The sequence below is a fragment of the Esox lucius genome, chromosome 18 (assembly GCF_011004845.1).
Source record: "Esox lucius isolate fEsoLuc1 chromosome 18, fEsoLuc1.pri, whole genome shotgun sequence".
In the NCBI taxonomy this organism is placed as follows: domain Eukaryota; kingdom Metazoa; phylum Chordata; class Actinopteri; order Esociformes; family Esocidae; genus Esox; species Esox lucius.
Genome location: NC_047586.1, coordinates 2,675,414 through 2,691,018, shown reverse-complemented (window position 1 = coordinate 2,691,018; position 15,605 = coordinate 2,675,414). Strand labels below are relative to the sequence as shown.

At 42.3% G+C, this 15,605-nt stretch overlaps 1 protein-coding gene across 2 annotated transcripts; it reads right to left on the bottom strand.

Annotated features, from left to right (window-relative positions):
• Positions 1 to 2,199: 2,199 nt before the first annotated feature.
• On the bottom strand, positions 2,200 to 13,731 carry hadhb (hydroxyacyl-CoA dehydrogenase trifunctional multienzyme complex subunit beta). Of its 2 annotated transcripts, none has more exons than XM_010883165.5 (16): positions 13,708 to 13,731; positions 12,492 to 12,566; positions 12,111 to 12,152; positions 11,899 to 11,995; positions 11,294 to 11,338; positions 10,970 to 11,069; positions 10,692 to 10,779; positions 9,759 to 9,946; positions 9,486 to 9,666; positions 8,288 to 8,409; positions 7,911 to 7,990; positions 7,506 to 7,553; positions 7,299 to 7,386; positions 7,097 to 7,171; positions 6,769 to 6,933; positions 2,200 to 2,769 (listed from the first exon to the last, which is right to left on the bottom strand). In XM_010883165.5, exons 2-16 carry the CDS (start codon positions 12,559 to 12,561, stop codon positions 2,734 to 2,736), a joined length of 1,425 nt encoding a protein of 474 aa, XP_010881467.1. In that variant the 5' UTR covers positions 12,562 to 12,566; positions 13,708 to 13,731; the 3' UTR covers positions 2,200 to 2,733. The 2 variants fall into 2 exon arrangements, with proteins under 2 accessions (XP_010881467.1, XP_010881466.1); XM_010883164.5 differs by lacking the exon at positions 13,708 to 13,731 and adding an exon at positions 13,194 to 13,324.
• Between the last annotated feature and the right edge of the window lie 1,874 nt (positions 13,732 to 15,605).

Genomic DNA, 15,605 nt, shown 5'->3' with positions numbered 1-15,605 from the left:
ACACACACACGCGGTGGAGCTCCTGGGTCGGGCTGTCGCAGCGGTGACAGGGTTGTTGACAAACGCCAGCAGCCAGCGGCACCGTGGGAAATGTTGTCAGCAGAATGACAGGAGCTGTTAATGTCTCGCTTCGACATCCACCGCCTTACACCACTGAGCCTGACGGACTGACACCCCCCCCCCCCCCCAAAACACACACACACACCCACACTCTCTAAGACATCCCGCACTCTCACACATGGAAACTTTGACATGCCGGGCAATATTCAAGTTGACCATTTTAGTTAATCTCCTGACATGAACATTAATAGCTTGTGTGGGTTTGTGTCTAGTTGACTGACTGGTTATGTATGCAGCATCTCAGCCAGATCAATAACAACCCCATCAGGAGGTCAGCCTCCACAGAACACACAAGCACAACGTTATGAGAAAATTACCAACACACACACACACACACAGCTGCCCCTGACAGCCAATTACCCATACCCGTAATCCCCTTGCACCACTCCGCAATCCGCCTATAACTGCGAAACCGTCGTGTCCTTGTTTGCTTGTGTCTGTGTTAACCACGAGTCGGGCCTGACAGACACACCCAGTATAATTAATTAGCCAGGCTGCTTTAGACAACGAGACCCTTCTACTAGTTAGTTGGGGTTAGTGGTTAGGGTTAGTTATAGCTCAGACCGTGTAGCGTACTGTTCAAGCTAACGGTAGGAACACTCACAGGTAAACCGTTAAACACCTTAGGTATATGACTCAGCAATCACACAGGCCCACAACACCAGGGCGAACAGCGAAGGAAACGCGAGTCAAGTGCCGCTTTCATGCTCCGTTTTCAGCAGGTGTCGCCCGTCTGAGCCCTGTAGAACAACATGAAAGTCTGCTTCCCTCCCTCTATCCGTCGCCTCCTACCCCCTTCCCCTCTGCTCTGCGAGGAGTACGTCTCTGTGTGTATATCTATGCGTGTGTGTGTGTGTGTGTAGTGAGGTAGATTTGTGGTGACAGCAGTGGAGCATCCTCCAGTCACCCCCTATAAAGGCTGGGTTCTGATCAAAGCGGTGCAGCGCTGCGAAGAGGAGGCTCCCGCCGTCTCTCTCCCTGTCTCCGCGTGTCTCGCAGGGTGGAAACAGTTTGAAGCTTCAGAACAAAACCTTCTCCCGCTCGCTGATGCTATTTACATTGAGCTCCGTTTTGCCTCGACAGTAAAACATTGGTTTTATTTCCCTGCCTGCCTGCTCCATGTCACAACTAGGCTGCAACGTAGCTAGGAACATACATGCGCGCACGCACGCACGCACGCACGCACACACACACCTACGTACCTACCTACCTACACAGAAGAATACTCACATAACCAATGAGGATTTTACTGTAAATTAGGTATCTTTAAGTAGTACTGCCGGGATTACAACAAGACACACAGACAGGTGAGCACATGTGTGTAGGGTAACATTATGTGACAGTTTGACAGCTGTCAGAAGCCCGGGATGTGTAACATTATGTGACAGTTTGACAGCTGTCAGTGTGTTCAGTTCGACTCATCTTTTATCTTGGAACATCCCTTCACGTCTCCTTACCACCTCTGCTTCTACGGCTTCTTCATCTCGCTGCTCTCCTCACCTTCAGTCCCTCCCCTCGTATTCTTTCCTAGCTCTGGTCCATCGCTTTCTCCTCACGTGTAGCACATTTTGTTACAGTATTGCTAGCGACCGGCACGGCTGGTATAGATACCAATACAATTAGCTAGCTCGTAACGTTAGCCTAAGTAATGCCGTCACAACACAGTCTAACCGCTTGGAGCCACAAAACGAATCCCATCGACACCTACTCGCATTAGTCTTTTTTGCTACTAATTTGAGTTTTTATATTATTTATTATTGGACTGTCGTTTAGACAACGTACTTGCTTTCATCTTTTAGTTACGGTCGGTCACATTGGTTTAGCTAGTAGCCCGATAGTCTTTAACAGAAAAGGCTCGTGCTCACCAGCTGATAGCTGGGCGCGAGGCTCCATTTTGAGACGATCCTAATCAACACACAGCTAACACGGATAGCATAGAAGGCTAGCTATCAGTAACAGTTACTCTGAAGTCTGTGTGCTTACTTGAGATGTTTTAAACATTTTCACGTTAAATTGACATTACCACTTTAGAGACAATAGGACATGTATGAATCTGTATGGAAATAATACTAGAAATAATCACAGTCATCAGCTTTTAAACTGAAAATTTAATACATTTGTAAGAAAACAGACAGTATAAACATATCAGCATCATATTCACCTGAATGATCATATCAGGGCACATCTCAACAATCTAAACTGGCTTTGAATATTTCCACTGATAACAGCTTGAGGCATCATTTTCACCCATACGATGTTTCTGGTCATATATCCAGAAATGAGGAAAAGGGAGGCTAGATTAGCCAATTGAGACACTTAATTGTGTTACATTACTGGCTGCGTGAATATGTTACTGCAACATTGCACCCTAACATCAAGGCAATCTTTGACTCCAAGACAAACTCTCCTATAATTTACACACCCAGTCTTCCTCAAATAGAACACACTCACGCACACACCCAGGCCTACAACCCACAACCTAACCCAACAAGGCAAAGTGGTGTTAGTATGTCATCAGTTCTAGTGTGTGTGTGTGAATGTGTGCGCACACGTGACTCCTCTGTGTGGAACACAGACTGCATCATCATCGCAGTCCTCCCAGAATCCTTAGCTCTACTGAGGGTATGCCTCGATCACCATGGCATGGCCCTGAAACAAGGAAGACAAGGGATAAGAAAAAGAGAAACGTGTGTTTAGTTCATTGATATGTGAGAGTGTGGGTCTAGTGTGTGTGTGTGGTGTGAGCATCCGCCTATATCAAAAATACCAATATTTGCACTCTAAACACTAGGCATTCAGGGAATGCAAAAAATATTGTTGTGTAGGATGCGCAATTTCAAAATACAAACATGCCTTAAATGTTGGGATGTTCCACAAATGTCTACTTTTCCTATAGAGAGGAAGATCATTGAACTGAGACACACTTGTCTGACAACATCTGATACTGTAATTAACAATGCGATGCTGTACCATAATGAACACAATTGACCCTTTGCAAAGCCTGCCCCAAAATGTTGGGCATTCCATTGCAATACTCCAACTGATACTAAATGTTGTCAAGTTTGAAAAGACAAACAAGCAGAAGTTTTAAAATGCATGAAAAGTCAATGAGTGCTTTGGCACAGTGTATAGTTTACATTAAATAATTATCCTTTTTTGCTAGATTCCTTAAATCGGGCAGCAGGATAGCCTCATGGTCGACAGTGATAGGCCAGAAAACGAAAGGTCACCGGTTCTAATCCCCAATCCGGCATGTGGGGGGGAAAAAACAAACAACTGTTGCTCCTTCCCGGAGCAAGAATGTTAACGCAAATGCTCCCAGGTCATCGCTGAAGAAGGCAATCATTTCTAGTAAAATAATGCTTTTAAATTATATAATAAATATTAAATATTTATTATTGTTTTTGTACATATTTTGTTAGCTCTGCTGGTTAGTTTGCACTCTGTGATGTCACAAAGGCAGGCTTTTAGAATTTCTAATCTTACGTTAAAATAGAAAGTGTATAATTGACAGCTTCATAATGAAAACTGCATGCTCGTTCTACCAAACCTCTTTCCTCATGCAGTCATCAGGTAAACCTCACAGTGTCAGATATGAAAATGTTAATTTCAGTTAGTTATGCCCTAACTCAGGGGTAGCCAAATGAAAAATGTACTATCCTCCTGTGACCCAATTATCCTCAAACACAGTGATTTCTAATGTATTCTAACTCAGCGACCTGTAATGAACCCAGGGCCAGACACAGAAATGCTCCAATGTAACTGTGGCCTTCCTCATCTTTACTCTTGTGTCCTTGCACTTTTCCTAGTACTCTGACGGTCTCCCTTTGAAAATACCAGAGTAAACCTATAGAGTTTAATTCTCTCTCTTAATGTCAATGTCATCACTAGCCATCCCAGAATAATAACAATATTATGAAATAGACCATTTGGATCCTGGATGCGGATTGATTAATGGCAGGCAGTTATAACCCACAATCCCCATGTAATGTCTGTTATGTTTTGTAAAAGCACTTTGCGACAACTGCTGATGTAAAAAGGGCTTTATAAATACATTTGATTGATTGAAGTTCCATTTGATTTATCAATTCACATCGCCTATTTCATAGCACAGTAGGCAATTGTTCTTGCATTTGGATTACGACAGTTTAGGCGTGTCGAAAGACCCAGCACATTTGCCTGTTCTACCTCTAAAACAAACAGAGTTCTTCTCGGCAAACATCATCATCCACACTGTAAAATTTGAACATGTCATGACTGAAAGCTTCTCTGACAAACGGAAATTAATTAAATCAAAGAAACTTCTTATTCAAACAAACTTCAATATAAACAATGATGAACGCCAACAAGTTAACTTGAACCTTGGACAATCCAATTCAAAGGATAATTTGATCTTGAACCAATATAGGCTTTTGACTAGTCTACACTGTTGAAACTTGAAAGCACACGTTGGCAAAATATATTAAAAAAAAAAATTACTAAAACTACTAAATCAGTGAATGTAAAATACCCAGTTTGCTGATATTATGTTCTTACTGCATCCTGCTTTTACTAAACAGTCTCTGTCCTATGGCAAATATGAACAGACATGCATAACGTTTTGATAAATCTTTTAAAAAAGGCAAAATGTCAAGAATTGCAGGACGATGCAAAAGGACCCCACTCCCATCACTTCGCACACTTGGGGGTATTTCAAACAACCATGTGAGGAGATTCTTTAATCTGCCATAATCCCCAAAACACAGCTGAATAATTAATAATAATACCAGGAAAGCCAAATTTGAATGTGAACAACTCAGGGCCATGGTTTGTAGTGAATTAAATACATAGTAATAACTCGTGTTTTGACAGACATTCATTACCATAAGGATTTTGCCACAGTCCCTCCCAGTGTGCCGCAGAGTGTCAATCAAGCCAAAATGACCAATTGTTCCAAAACTAGAGGCGAAATTGACGGAAAAACCTAGAACATTTTCTGCGAGGCTCTAAACTATCATACATGTTGTTTTCTGTTTGGAGCTGTTACAAAGTGCCACTTCATTTACAAGAGACTACATTAACATATAGTAGGGGAATATACTTCTTTAATTCAAAAGAATTAAAATCAATGCTGTCATTATCTGGGTTCCTCAATTGTTGTGCCTATTAGATGTTTGATTCATATTTGTAACTAGCTGTTTAGTTCCAAGGTGACATTATTGCACGGAATCAGCTGGCTCAGGAAAGGATTTTCTGAAATGCAGTAGAGTGATTATACATAGTAAACTCAGTGGAACAAGCTCCAAGGGAATAATTGTTGATCTTGAGTGACAGAACATTTGTTGTTGAGAAAGTCAGGCGGCGGACCGTATGTCTCGATTCCTGAGTTAAGATTATAGTCCATGTATGTTTCATGGCATCGCAATGCCATTAGGCACATGCAAGTTCAGTGTATTGTTTATTTTTAGTATACAGTTAGGTCTGGAAATATTTGGACACTGACACAATTGTGTGTCTTCGGTCACATCATCAATAAACACTAGTGACCTAGTGTTGTTGGAAGCCATGCATGCCCATGCCATCACACTGCCTCCACCGTGTTTTACAGATGAGGTGGTATGCTTCGGATCATGAGCTGTTCCAAGCCTTCTTCATACTTTTTTCTTCCCAATATTCTGGTACAAGTTGATCTTAGTTTCATCTGTCCAAAGAATGCTGTTACAGAAATGGGCTGGCTTTTTAGATGTTTTTTGGCAAAATCTGGCCTTTCTATTCTTGAGGCTTATGAATTGTTTGCACCTTGTGGTGAACCCTCTGTTTTTGCTCTTCTCTTTATGGTAGACTTGGATAATGAAATGCCTACCTCCTGGAGATTGTTCTTCACATGGCTGGATGTTGTGAAGAGATTTTCTTTACCATGGAAAGGATCCTATATTCATCCACCACTGTTGTCTTCTGTGGACGACCAGGCTTTCTTGTGTTGCAGAGCTCAATATTTCTTTCTCAGAATGTACCAAACTGTTGATTTGGCCACTCCTAATGTTCCCATTATCGCTCTGATTGTTTGTTTTTTTTGCAGCCTAAGGATAAGCCTGTTTCACTTTCATTGAGAGCTCCTTTGACCGCATGTTGTGGGTTCACAGCAACATCTTCCAAATGCGAATGTCACACCTGTAATCATCACACCTTTTACCTGCTTAATTGATGAAGAAATAACAAAGGGATAGCCCACACCTGTCCATGAAACAGCTTTAGGTCCCTTGAAAAAGAGGGGGCTACATATTAAAGAGCTGTAATTCCTAAACCCTTCCTCCAATATGGATGTGCAAATAATTGAATTCCTATATTTAACTGAAAATAGAACAAAGACAACATATCAAACTTTGGGGAAAAATACATACCCATTTTGAATTTGAGGCCAGCAACACGTTTCAAATAAGTTGGGACAGGTGCATGTTTACCACTGTGTTGCATCACCGCTTCTTTTAACAACACTCTGTAAGCGTTTGGGAACTGAGGACACCAATTGCTGTGGTTTTGAAAGTGAAATGTTTCCCCGTTCTTGCTCGATATGGGATTTCCGCTGCTCAACAGTTCGGGGTCTCCTTTGTCGTATTTTTCGTTTCATAACACACAAGTCTAGGTATGTGTGTGTATGTATCATGTTACCTGCCCCCCAGCGGCGCAGGCAGCCACCAGTCCGTACTGCCCCCCCTCCTTCTGCAGACGGTGTGCTACCGTTGTTACGAGGCGACAGCCGGTGGCTCCAAACGGATGACCCAGGGACAGACTGCCCCCCCAGAGGTTGAACTTCTCCATGGGAGGTGTCCCCACCTAAACACACACCTCAGAGTTAGGAAGGGAAAACCCAGTGTTTGTGTCACTGTACACGGTGATTAAACCCATCCTTGTATACATCTGTCCTTTGTCATGTTCTGAGGGACCTCAGAGGGCCGTGTTTTGGCAGCATGTACTTATTCAGGGAGGGGTCCTTTACCTTAGTCTTCCTCCCCATGTAGGTCTGAGCAAACCAGTCTGAATCCATAGCCTTCAGGTTAGCCATAATCTGACCCTGTTGACACACACACACACACACACACACACACACAAATGTAAATACCTTACAACGCCACATCAAGAAATAGTGTGTCAAACATGCACACACAGACAGAGACAGAGTGAGGTAGTGTGTAACACACCGCAAAGGCTTCATGGAACTCGAAGACGTCGATATCGTTCATTGTTAACCCTGCGCGTTCCAGGACCTTAGGAGTACCGTAGGTGGGCCTTAACAGAAGAACATGTATTAACCATTAAAATCATCCTCATGTCCAAGGTCATCAGTTACCAATGAGGTCAGGGTCAAAGTTCAGGTCTACTGTAGGTCAAGGTTAAAGGTTACTCACCCCAGCAACAGCTGATCTTTGGGGTCCTGAGACACATACACAAAGTCTCTGTAGAGAACACACACAGACACACAGTATTAACATGCTAATATAGTATAAATATAGTGTAGAAATACGGCAGTATAGTATAGTAGTAATATAGTAATACTGCAGTATAGTATAGTAGTAATATAGTAATACTGCAGTATAGTGTAGTTTTAATATAGTACCTGAAGTATGCTAGTATGGATATAGTGTAGTAATACTGCAGAATAGTGTAGCAGTAATATAGTACCTGAAGTATGCTAGTATGAATATAGAGTAGTAATACTGCAGTATAGTGTAGTGGTATTATAGTACCAGAGGTATGCTAGTATTGTGCAAACAGTAGTAATACTACAGGGTAGTGTAGTTGTGATATAGTACCTGAGGTAAGCTTTTGGCTTGTATCCCATGGCCAGAGCTTTCTCTTCTGACATGATGAGGACTGCTGACGCACCATCCGTCTGAGGAACACACACACTTAGTAGAACTGGTAGTGTGTGTGTGTGGACTCAAAAGGAGCCTAGAAGGTCACTATTAGTAGTTTTTTGGAGTCCAACATCCAATCTAATGGGATAATTGTATGCAGTAGTGTTTACTATCTGACTAAACCCGTGTCAATTTGGAGGGCTGTGCAAATTGGGTGGGTGTGTGGGTGGGCGTGTCAGCTGGGTGTGTAGGTGGGTGGGTCAGCTGGGTGGGTCGGGTGGGTGTGTATGTGGGTGGGTCAGCTGGATGCGTGTGTGGGTGGGTGTGTATACCAGGAAAGAGGAATTGGCAGCAGTCACGGTGCCGTGAGGTTTGATGAAGGCAGGTTTCAATTTGGCCAACTGCTCCATGGAGGACGGACGAATCCCGTTGTCCTTGGAGACCATGTCACGACCTACCGACAGACACCAAGACTTCAGCGTCGTCATAACAGCTGTACATCAGGCGGCGTTGTTCATCATATGGTATAATTCAAGAGTCTTATAGACAATTGCATTAATTTGAAACAGGAAACAAAATTATATTCTGCTAACAAAAACTTAAAAAGGTACCACAGTGTCGGCTACGAATACTTGTCAAAGTCTAGACACAGCATCCACGTCCACACCAGTGCTAACATGGCGTGCCAGAGACATTAGCCTTAATTACAAATATAAATGACCTAACTGAAAGCAATTTTACCAATATAATCTGGGATAACAATGTTGGTCTGAAGGCTTGATATTGGCCTAACTATGACTTCTTAAGGTAAGAAAGCTCAGCTCCCACTGCAAAATCTGGTCAGATGCCGTCAGCATTTTGAAACTTAACCATGAACTACATATTTTTGAAAGCTGGATGTTTTTGGTTTATTTATGTGGCACGTCAACCGTCTTTCAAAGAATTCCAGCCAACATCCAACCACGGGAACCTTCATGGAATATATAACCTATCACTTCCTCAGACTCTATTCAAACCAGCATTTCTTTAATGTTGGTTTTCAAATTAACTTTATCTCAATGAGTAGCCGACGGCATATTCCAGTCAGATTAAAAACCCATGCTAGTTGTTGTATCTTTAGATCTGCTCTTCATCAACATTTCTAAACGACATTTCCACGTCTGTCACATGAAACTGCTAGCATGACTCTTGCACTTTGAGAATGCCGTTTTCCCATTAAATGCCCTTGGTAACATTTGCGCCTAGCAACCAGATTGCTGCATGTATAACGCAAATAAATAATAGATCCTAAATATTAAAGGTAAATGTTTTGATTGCTTCAACCAGCGTTATTGCCTTTGAGTTTTCGTTAAAATTTTCACAGGCAGTGGATGTATGAGTGTCTGAGTGTTTGGAACAAAATAGGTACGTTGGACATCATCACCTCTACGGTAATGAGGTTCAACCCACAGCAGAGTTTCCGCCGCACGGTACGCTTACTCATGCTGCTGGAAAGGAACGGCGCACTGAGAGACGTGTCACCGTGGTTACCTGGCACCTTGAAGCTGATGACGTCACTGAGGAGCCCCGAGTCCTGGGCCTGCTTGGCCAGGGTGTGTGACCGCAGAGCGAACTCATCCTGCTCCAGGCGACTCACACCGAACGCCGCCGCCAAACGGTCGGCACTGTGACCCATCGTCTCTGCCGTGGAGAACTCAGCCACCGCGGGCAGCTACACAAAGCACATGTTACATAGACAGATGTACCCCCGTGTGTGTGTGTGTGTGTGTGTGTGTGTGTGTGTGTGTGTGTGTGTGTGTGTACCTCAGGTGTGAGGTGTGCCATTCTGATGGATCCTATGAGACTGAGGCGTTGTCCGAGGGTCTTCGCTCGGTTCAGAGCCAGCATGGTCTTCCTCATCTTCCGGCTGTGGCGAATAGGAACGTCTGACATGAACTCAACCCCTCCCGCTACGATGGCATCACACTGGCCGGCTGCAATCATTCCTGCTCCTGTAATAAACACACACGCCGCCTTATACTGTGTTGTGTCCCAGAATAATTGGCCCCACTCTGGAAATATGTACAAAAAAAAAGTCTGAAAAGAAAAAATGGCCTTGTTGTTCAGCTAGATCTAACACTCGAGTACCAAAGTTTATCTGTCAAATGCATCGAATAACACAGCGTCATCCTGTACAATGAAATTCTTGTGACATGGCACCCGACAAACTACGTAGTTAGACTTAAGAAGTATATAAGCAAAAATATATATAGACAAAAAATTATAATAAAATAAAGCAATATACATAACACTGTACACTAACAGCAATTTAAAAAAAGAATATTGTAAACTAGCAGCAATCTGGGTAGTTTTATTGAACATTTAGATATGGCAAGTATGCCAGTAATATACATAATAGTGTGACCGAGCAGCAGCCGTTGATAGTTGTTGAAATATTAGATACATGAGTGCAATAAGCATATGAATGGTGGCATAGCACACTATGACTACGTAGTGAGACATAAGAAGAAAATGTACATATAGCTTTAAATATATCAAGAGGATAATGCGATCATATACATAACACTGTACATAGCAGCAGTTTAAGAAGAGTACTGTAGATTAGCAGCAATATTGGTAGTAAGTGTATTACTCAAAAAGTAATGTGTATCTAACCTTTGAACTTGTTCAAAGCAAGAAAACAAATATATTCTCACACACACACAGATTAGGTCTACACACTGCATGGACAGGTACCTGTAGTCATCGCCACGTTGGAGGAGATACAGGCCATGGTGACTGTGTGACACGGGATCTTGTCAGAAAAGCCTGCTCCCAGGGACGCCTGGAAAAACACACACACACGTTCGTTTTTCTATCCTTCTGGGGATTTTTTTTTTTTTATAACACATCCAAAAATTCCCTAACCATAATAACCTACATGTGGAAATGTGCGATGGATACGGCAGCTTTATGGGGACCTCTGGTCCAAATTTGGTCTGTCAAACGGTAACACACATGGGAAATGTTTGTACCTCTCTGGCTACGTTGCTCGTCTTGACCTCCTGAATGACAGTTCCATAGATTACGTAATCGACGGCATCTTTAGGAAGGCTGGTTCTATGAAGCAGACCCCTACACGCACACACACACACACACAGTATAAAGCCATGTTTATGACAGAGGTTGCATGTTAACGCAGAATTCTGTGTGATTGTTACACACAGAAATGTGAAGATGAGGTATTTAACCTCAGGGGGATTTTCCCAAGGAAATAAAGGTTAAACAAAGTGCTCCTGTTAGGGGTATACACGTTAAATCAGAGGTGAACATCATAGCAGGACATCAGAGGGACGTACTGTAGTGCAGCTCTGGCCAGATCATGGGGCATTAGGTCAGCATATCTGGAAATACACACAGACACACAAACACATTAGCCACACAACTGTGAACCTAAAAGCAAAGTCTTATAGTAATTCACGACTGTGAACCTAACAGCAAAGTCTTACAGTCATTCAGGACTGTGAACCTAACAGCAAAGTCTTCTAGTCATTCAGGACTGTGAACCTAACAGCAAAGTCTTCTAGTCATTCATGACTGTGAACCTAACAGCAAAGTCTTCTAGTCATTCAGGACTGTGAACCTAACAGCAAAGTCTTCTAGTCATTCACGACTGTGAATCTAACAGCAATTCTTACAGTCATTCACGACTGTGAACCTAACAGCAAAGTCTTACAGTCATTCACGACTGTGAACCTAACAGCAAAGTCTTACAGTCATTCACGACTGTGAACCTAACAGCAAAGTCTTACAGTCATTCACGACTGTGAACCTAACAGCAAAGTCTTCTAGTCATTCACGACTGTGAACCTAACAGCAAAGTCTTACAGTCATTCACGACTGTGAACCTAACAGCAAAGTCTTATAGTCATTCAGGACTGTGAACCTAACAGCAGAGACGTACGTGGTTCCAGAGGTAAGGAAGGGCGTTCTGACTCCGTCCACTAGAACTATGTTCTTCACTCCTGGTTTGGCCAACGTCTTCTTAGACTTGGTCTGGACTGGAGACACGGAGACAGACAGGGTTAGGGGAAAAACAAAAGTGAAAAGAACTACTCCGTAGGAATATGAAGCCACAAGGTCAGGGCAGCAGTCCTAGTGTGTTTAAACTCTTACCCTGGGCATGGAGGTGGACTGAGGTACTTAGGGAGCGGGTCGCTATATAGAAAGAGAGACAAAACCAAAGAGTTGGATGCCAGGACCACATATCATCCCACTTTGCTACACAACATCCAATCATTAGGAAAACTGGGTATTTTTTCTAAACCAAGATTTAACCCAACCCCTTGAAATTGGAGAGTTGCTGGGGGCTACTACAATGACAACCAGATGAGCAATACAGGTTAAACGACTTGCTCAAGGGCAGGACAGATTTTTCATACTGCCACCAAGTTGGCTCAGAATTAGATTTAGCAGTCCGGTTTCTGGTCAGGTGCTAACCATAGTTTTGAACGGATCATAACACTGTAACCTGTCATTTGTGTGAGTGATTCTCACCGTACTGTACAGCCCATGCTGCGTTTACTGGAGGACAGCTCCTTAAAGGGTTCATCAACATGGACGCCATTTCATCTGTCGAAATAAACAAAAGAAAATGTCCCACATGAATAGAGAGTCGGCAGTGTAGTTATCATCCAGGATCTTGTGAGTTGGAAAAAAACGGAATGACGCAGTGGGCCACATTAACTACCACAGAGTCTAGCTAACCGAGTGAATAAGACGATGATAATAATACAATCTGCTGTTGCCATAAAGCAGACAGTGATGTTGATATGCCGGACATGAAGTTGATGGTGATATTGTTAACTAGACTGAACCAACAAGTCAGCTTGCAGACTCCCGGCGGTGACCCTTCACCCAGATCGCTCCAGAAAATGACAAGGACAGCGCGCTACGAGACCTCTATCTCTGTACACGAACACTGCACACACTAACACTAGCAGTGCTTCATTCATTCACAACCACCAAATATCACATGAAATTGAACACACAATAGAGATCGCGTAAAGTTAACTACATTAGCTAGTTAAAGCCGTCTGGTTAATTTATAGCTAGCTAGTTCTTTAGCTAGCTGGCTGACATAACTCACGTAGCCAATTGGCAAGATGTCATGTCATTCATTGCAGCTTGTGGCTAGTCAAAAATTGTCATTACGTTTATCCCAATGTTTGCATTAATGTTCGCAGATATCTGCTTTACCTGTTACTTAAATAATCTTTCCGCCGGTTATACTGCACTGTTCGTCGGGCTCAGCTCTCTGTCTGAATCAGCGACTGACTACAAAACCGCTCATGTTCTCAGGACCCCAACGTGAATTTGGTTGTTCTAATATCCACCTGTTTTAAAATGCATAAAACTCGTGAAATATCAAAACGGTTTGCAGATTATATGATTGACAATTGACTTGAATATGAATGGATATTTATAATGATGCAATGTTTTGAGTATTAAAAGAAATTGAAGAGATATGTTAAAAAAAATTAATATATATCATAACGGCGTTCTGTCTTCTGTTCTGTAAAGTTTTTAATAAGGGCCCTTCTCACACTCGACAGTTGCGCTGTCCGTGAAGAGTTTTGTCCCCTTTTTGCGGACAACATATATCCTGTGTTTTCTAGTAAAGTGTAGCTATGTTTAGTTGGTGAGATGTTTGGTGGGTCTGACTGTAGCTTGCTGTTAACTTTTCCCTCATTTCTTATTTTAATTCGCTCACCTACTCGATCCGCAATCGTTTAACAGCCGAATGAACTTTCACCTAGTGATGGCCATACGAGGCTTCACTAACGTTCTTCTAGCAGCAGGATATTATGCTAGCAGCGTTAACTCAGATTTTATTTTCAAAATAAAAACTATAATTTAAATATGTAAGGCATTATAGTTAACAGTCTAGTCCACAGGTGTCAAACCGGTTCCACGGAGGGCCGAGTGTCTGCAGGTTTTCGCTCTCACCTTATACCTGATTGATTAATGAGTTCACTAATTGGTTAGTTTCTACCCCCACCTGGTTGTTCAGGTCTGACCTGGGAACCAATTTAAAGGAAAACCCAAAGACCTGCAGACACTCGGCCCTCCGTGGAACCGGTTTGACACCCCTGGTCTAGTCTGTACATTTTATGTTTAAGGTCCGTTACAATATTGTTCTTGCCTTTTCATGTTTACACACTAGATTGTTAATTTCACAGATTTTTATTGTGAAAAAGAAAATCTGAGCGCTGCCAGCATAATATCCTGGTTGCTACAATAAGGGGAATGAAGCCTCGTTTGGCCATTACTCCTTTCACCTACTTCCAAGTTTCACCCAACGTAATTGAAAGACGTTTCACTAGCTAGGTAACTTTTTTAATTTAATGAACAAAATTCAACCCCCTAAAGCCAAATAAAAGTGTCTCCATGTGTTTTGGCAAACGTGAGCCTACTTTTTGGAGAGCTTCCGATACACCTGGCGAAAAAAATGCATTCCAAAGTTCCACCGCTGTGATGTAGGAGATTGACCAACAACAGATCCATTTGGCTGCAGTCATTGCAGCTAAATTTGGCACAATCGGATATTAAGTGGAAAGAGGAAAACATTTCACAGAGGTGTATTTGGGTGTTTCTTCATTTCGTTCATTAAATAAATGAAATAAGTATAAAATGGGTTGTGTAATTTTTTAACTCCGGTTCCCTTTATTAAATGTAAGGTTTTGGTTTATGATGAGATAGTATTTAATGTTAAAACTTGCAAAAGGGGGCAAGAACTTTTGTACTGCACTGTATTTCTGTTCCTGTGTGATTTCAGTTATGTTGGAAGTCATTCTGTGTTAGCTCTTGGCCTTCGCACGGGAGCGTTTACATGCTATTATGGAACATTGTCCGTCTGTACATCATGATGCAACAATGTTCCAATCCAGGCACATCTAACCCTCTGGATGACTGCAACACATGGAACACAACAGTATTTTAATTCCTTTATTCCGCTGAAGGCTCTGTTGCAGTGAGCTCCGGTGAAGCAGTGGCTATTCTTGAAAAACACTTTCAGTAGGTTTATTTGGGAAACGTCACGGATGGATGTGTTTGAAAAATGACAGAGGTGTTAAATGTTTTCATCAAGTTCGTCAAATTGACTCACGCGGTCTTTCTGGCGTCCGCTGTTATGCAGTACCTTAAATACAATCCCACAGCCCCCCCTGGCTCATGTGAACTAATACTGCACTACACACTGTCTGTCTGACAATCACGTGATACTGGAATGTAGAGGTTTCTAAAGCCCATATGCCATATATCATCTATCTATAGCATTTTATTTCCATATTCTGTTGTGTACCAGACACAATATAATCTGTGAGATGCTTGGAGGAGTGAGGAGTGGTTAGACAAGATGTAGGACAGAGTTCATCTTATTTGGGCCTGGTTTTAACACACAGGTTTGTACTTATGTACTTGTGGGGACAAGAGAAAATCCATGTTCCTTAACCCTCAACGAGCTAACGTCCACGGCTAAACATAACCTAGTCTTAATGTGTAACCCTAAACCAAACCTTTAGTGCCAAACCTTAAAGTAATGCCAATTCTAACACTAACCTCTAATGTACGTTTTACACCAAACTTAACCCCTAAGCCTGATTCCAATGT

What these genes read in the sequence shown, in the direction of transcription:
- hadhb (XM_010883165.5), bottom strand. Translation starts at nt 12,561, where the DNA reads ATGGCGTCCATGTTGATGAACCCTTTAAGGAGCTGTCCTCCAGTAAAC. An exon ending in ACATGGGGAGGAAGACTAAG is followed by an intron (nt 6,934 to 7,096) that starts GTAAAGGACCCC and finishes GTGTGTGTTTAG; the next exon opens with GTGGGGACACCTCCCATGGA. An exon ending in CCTGCGCCGCTGGGGGGCAG is followed by an intron (nt 2,770 to 6,768) that starts GTAACATGATAC and finishes TCCTTGTTTCAG; the next exon opens with GGCCATGCCATGGTGATCGA.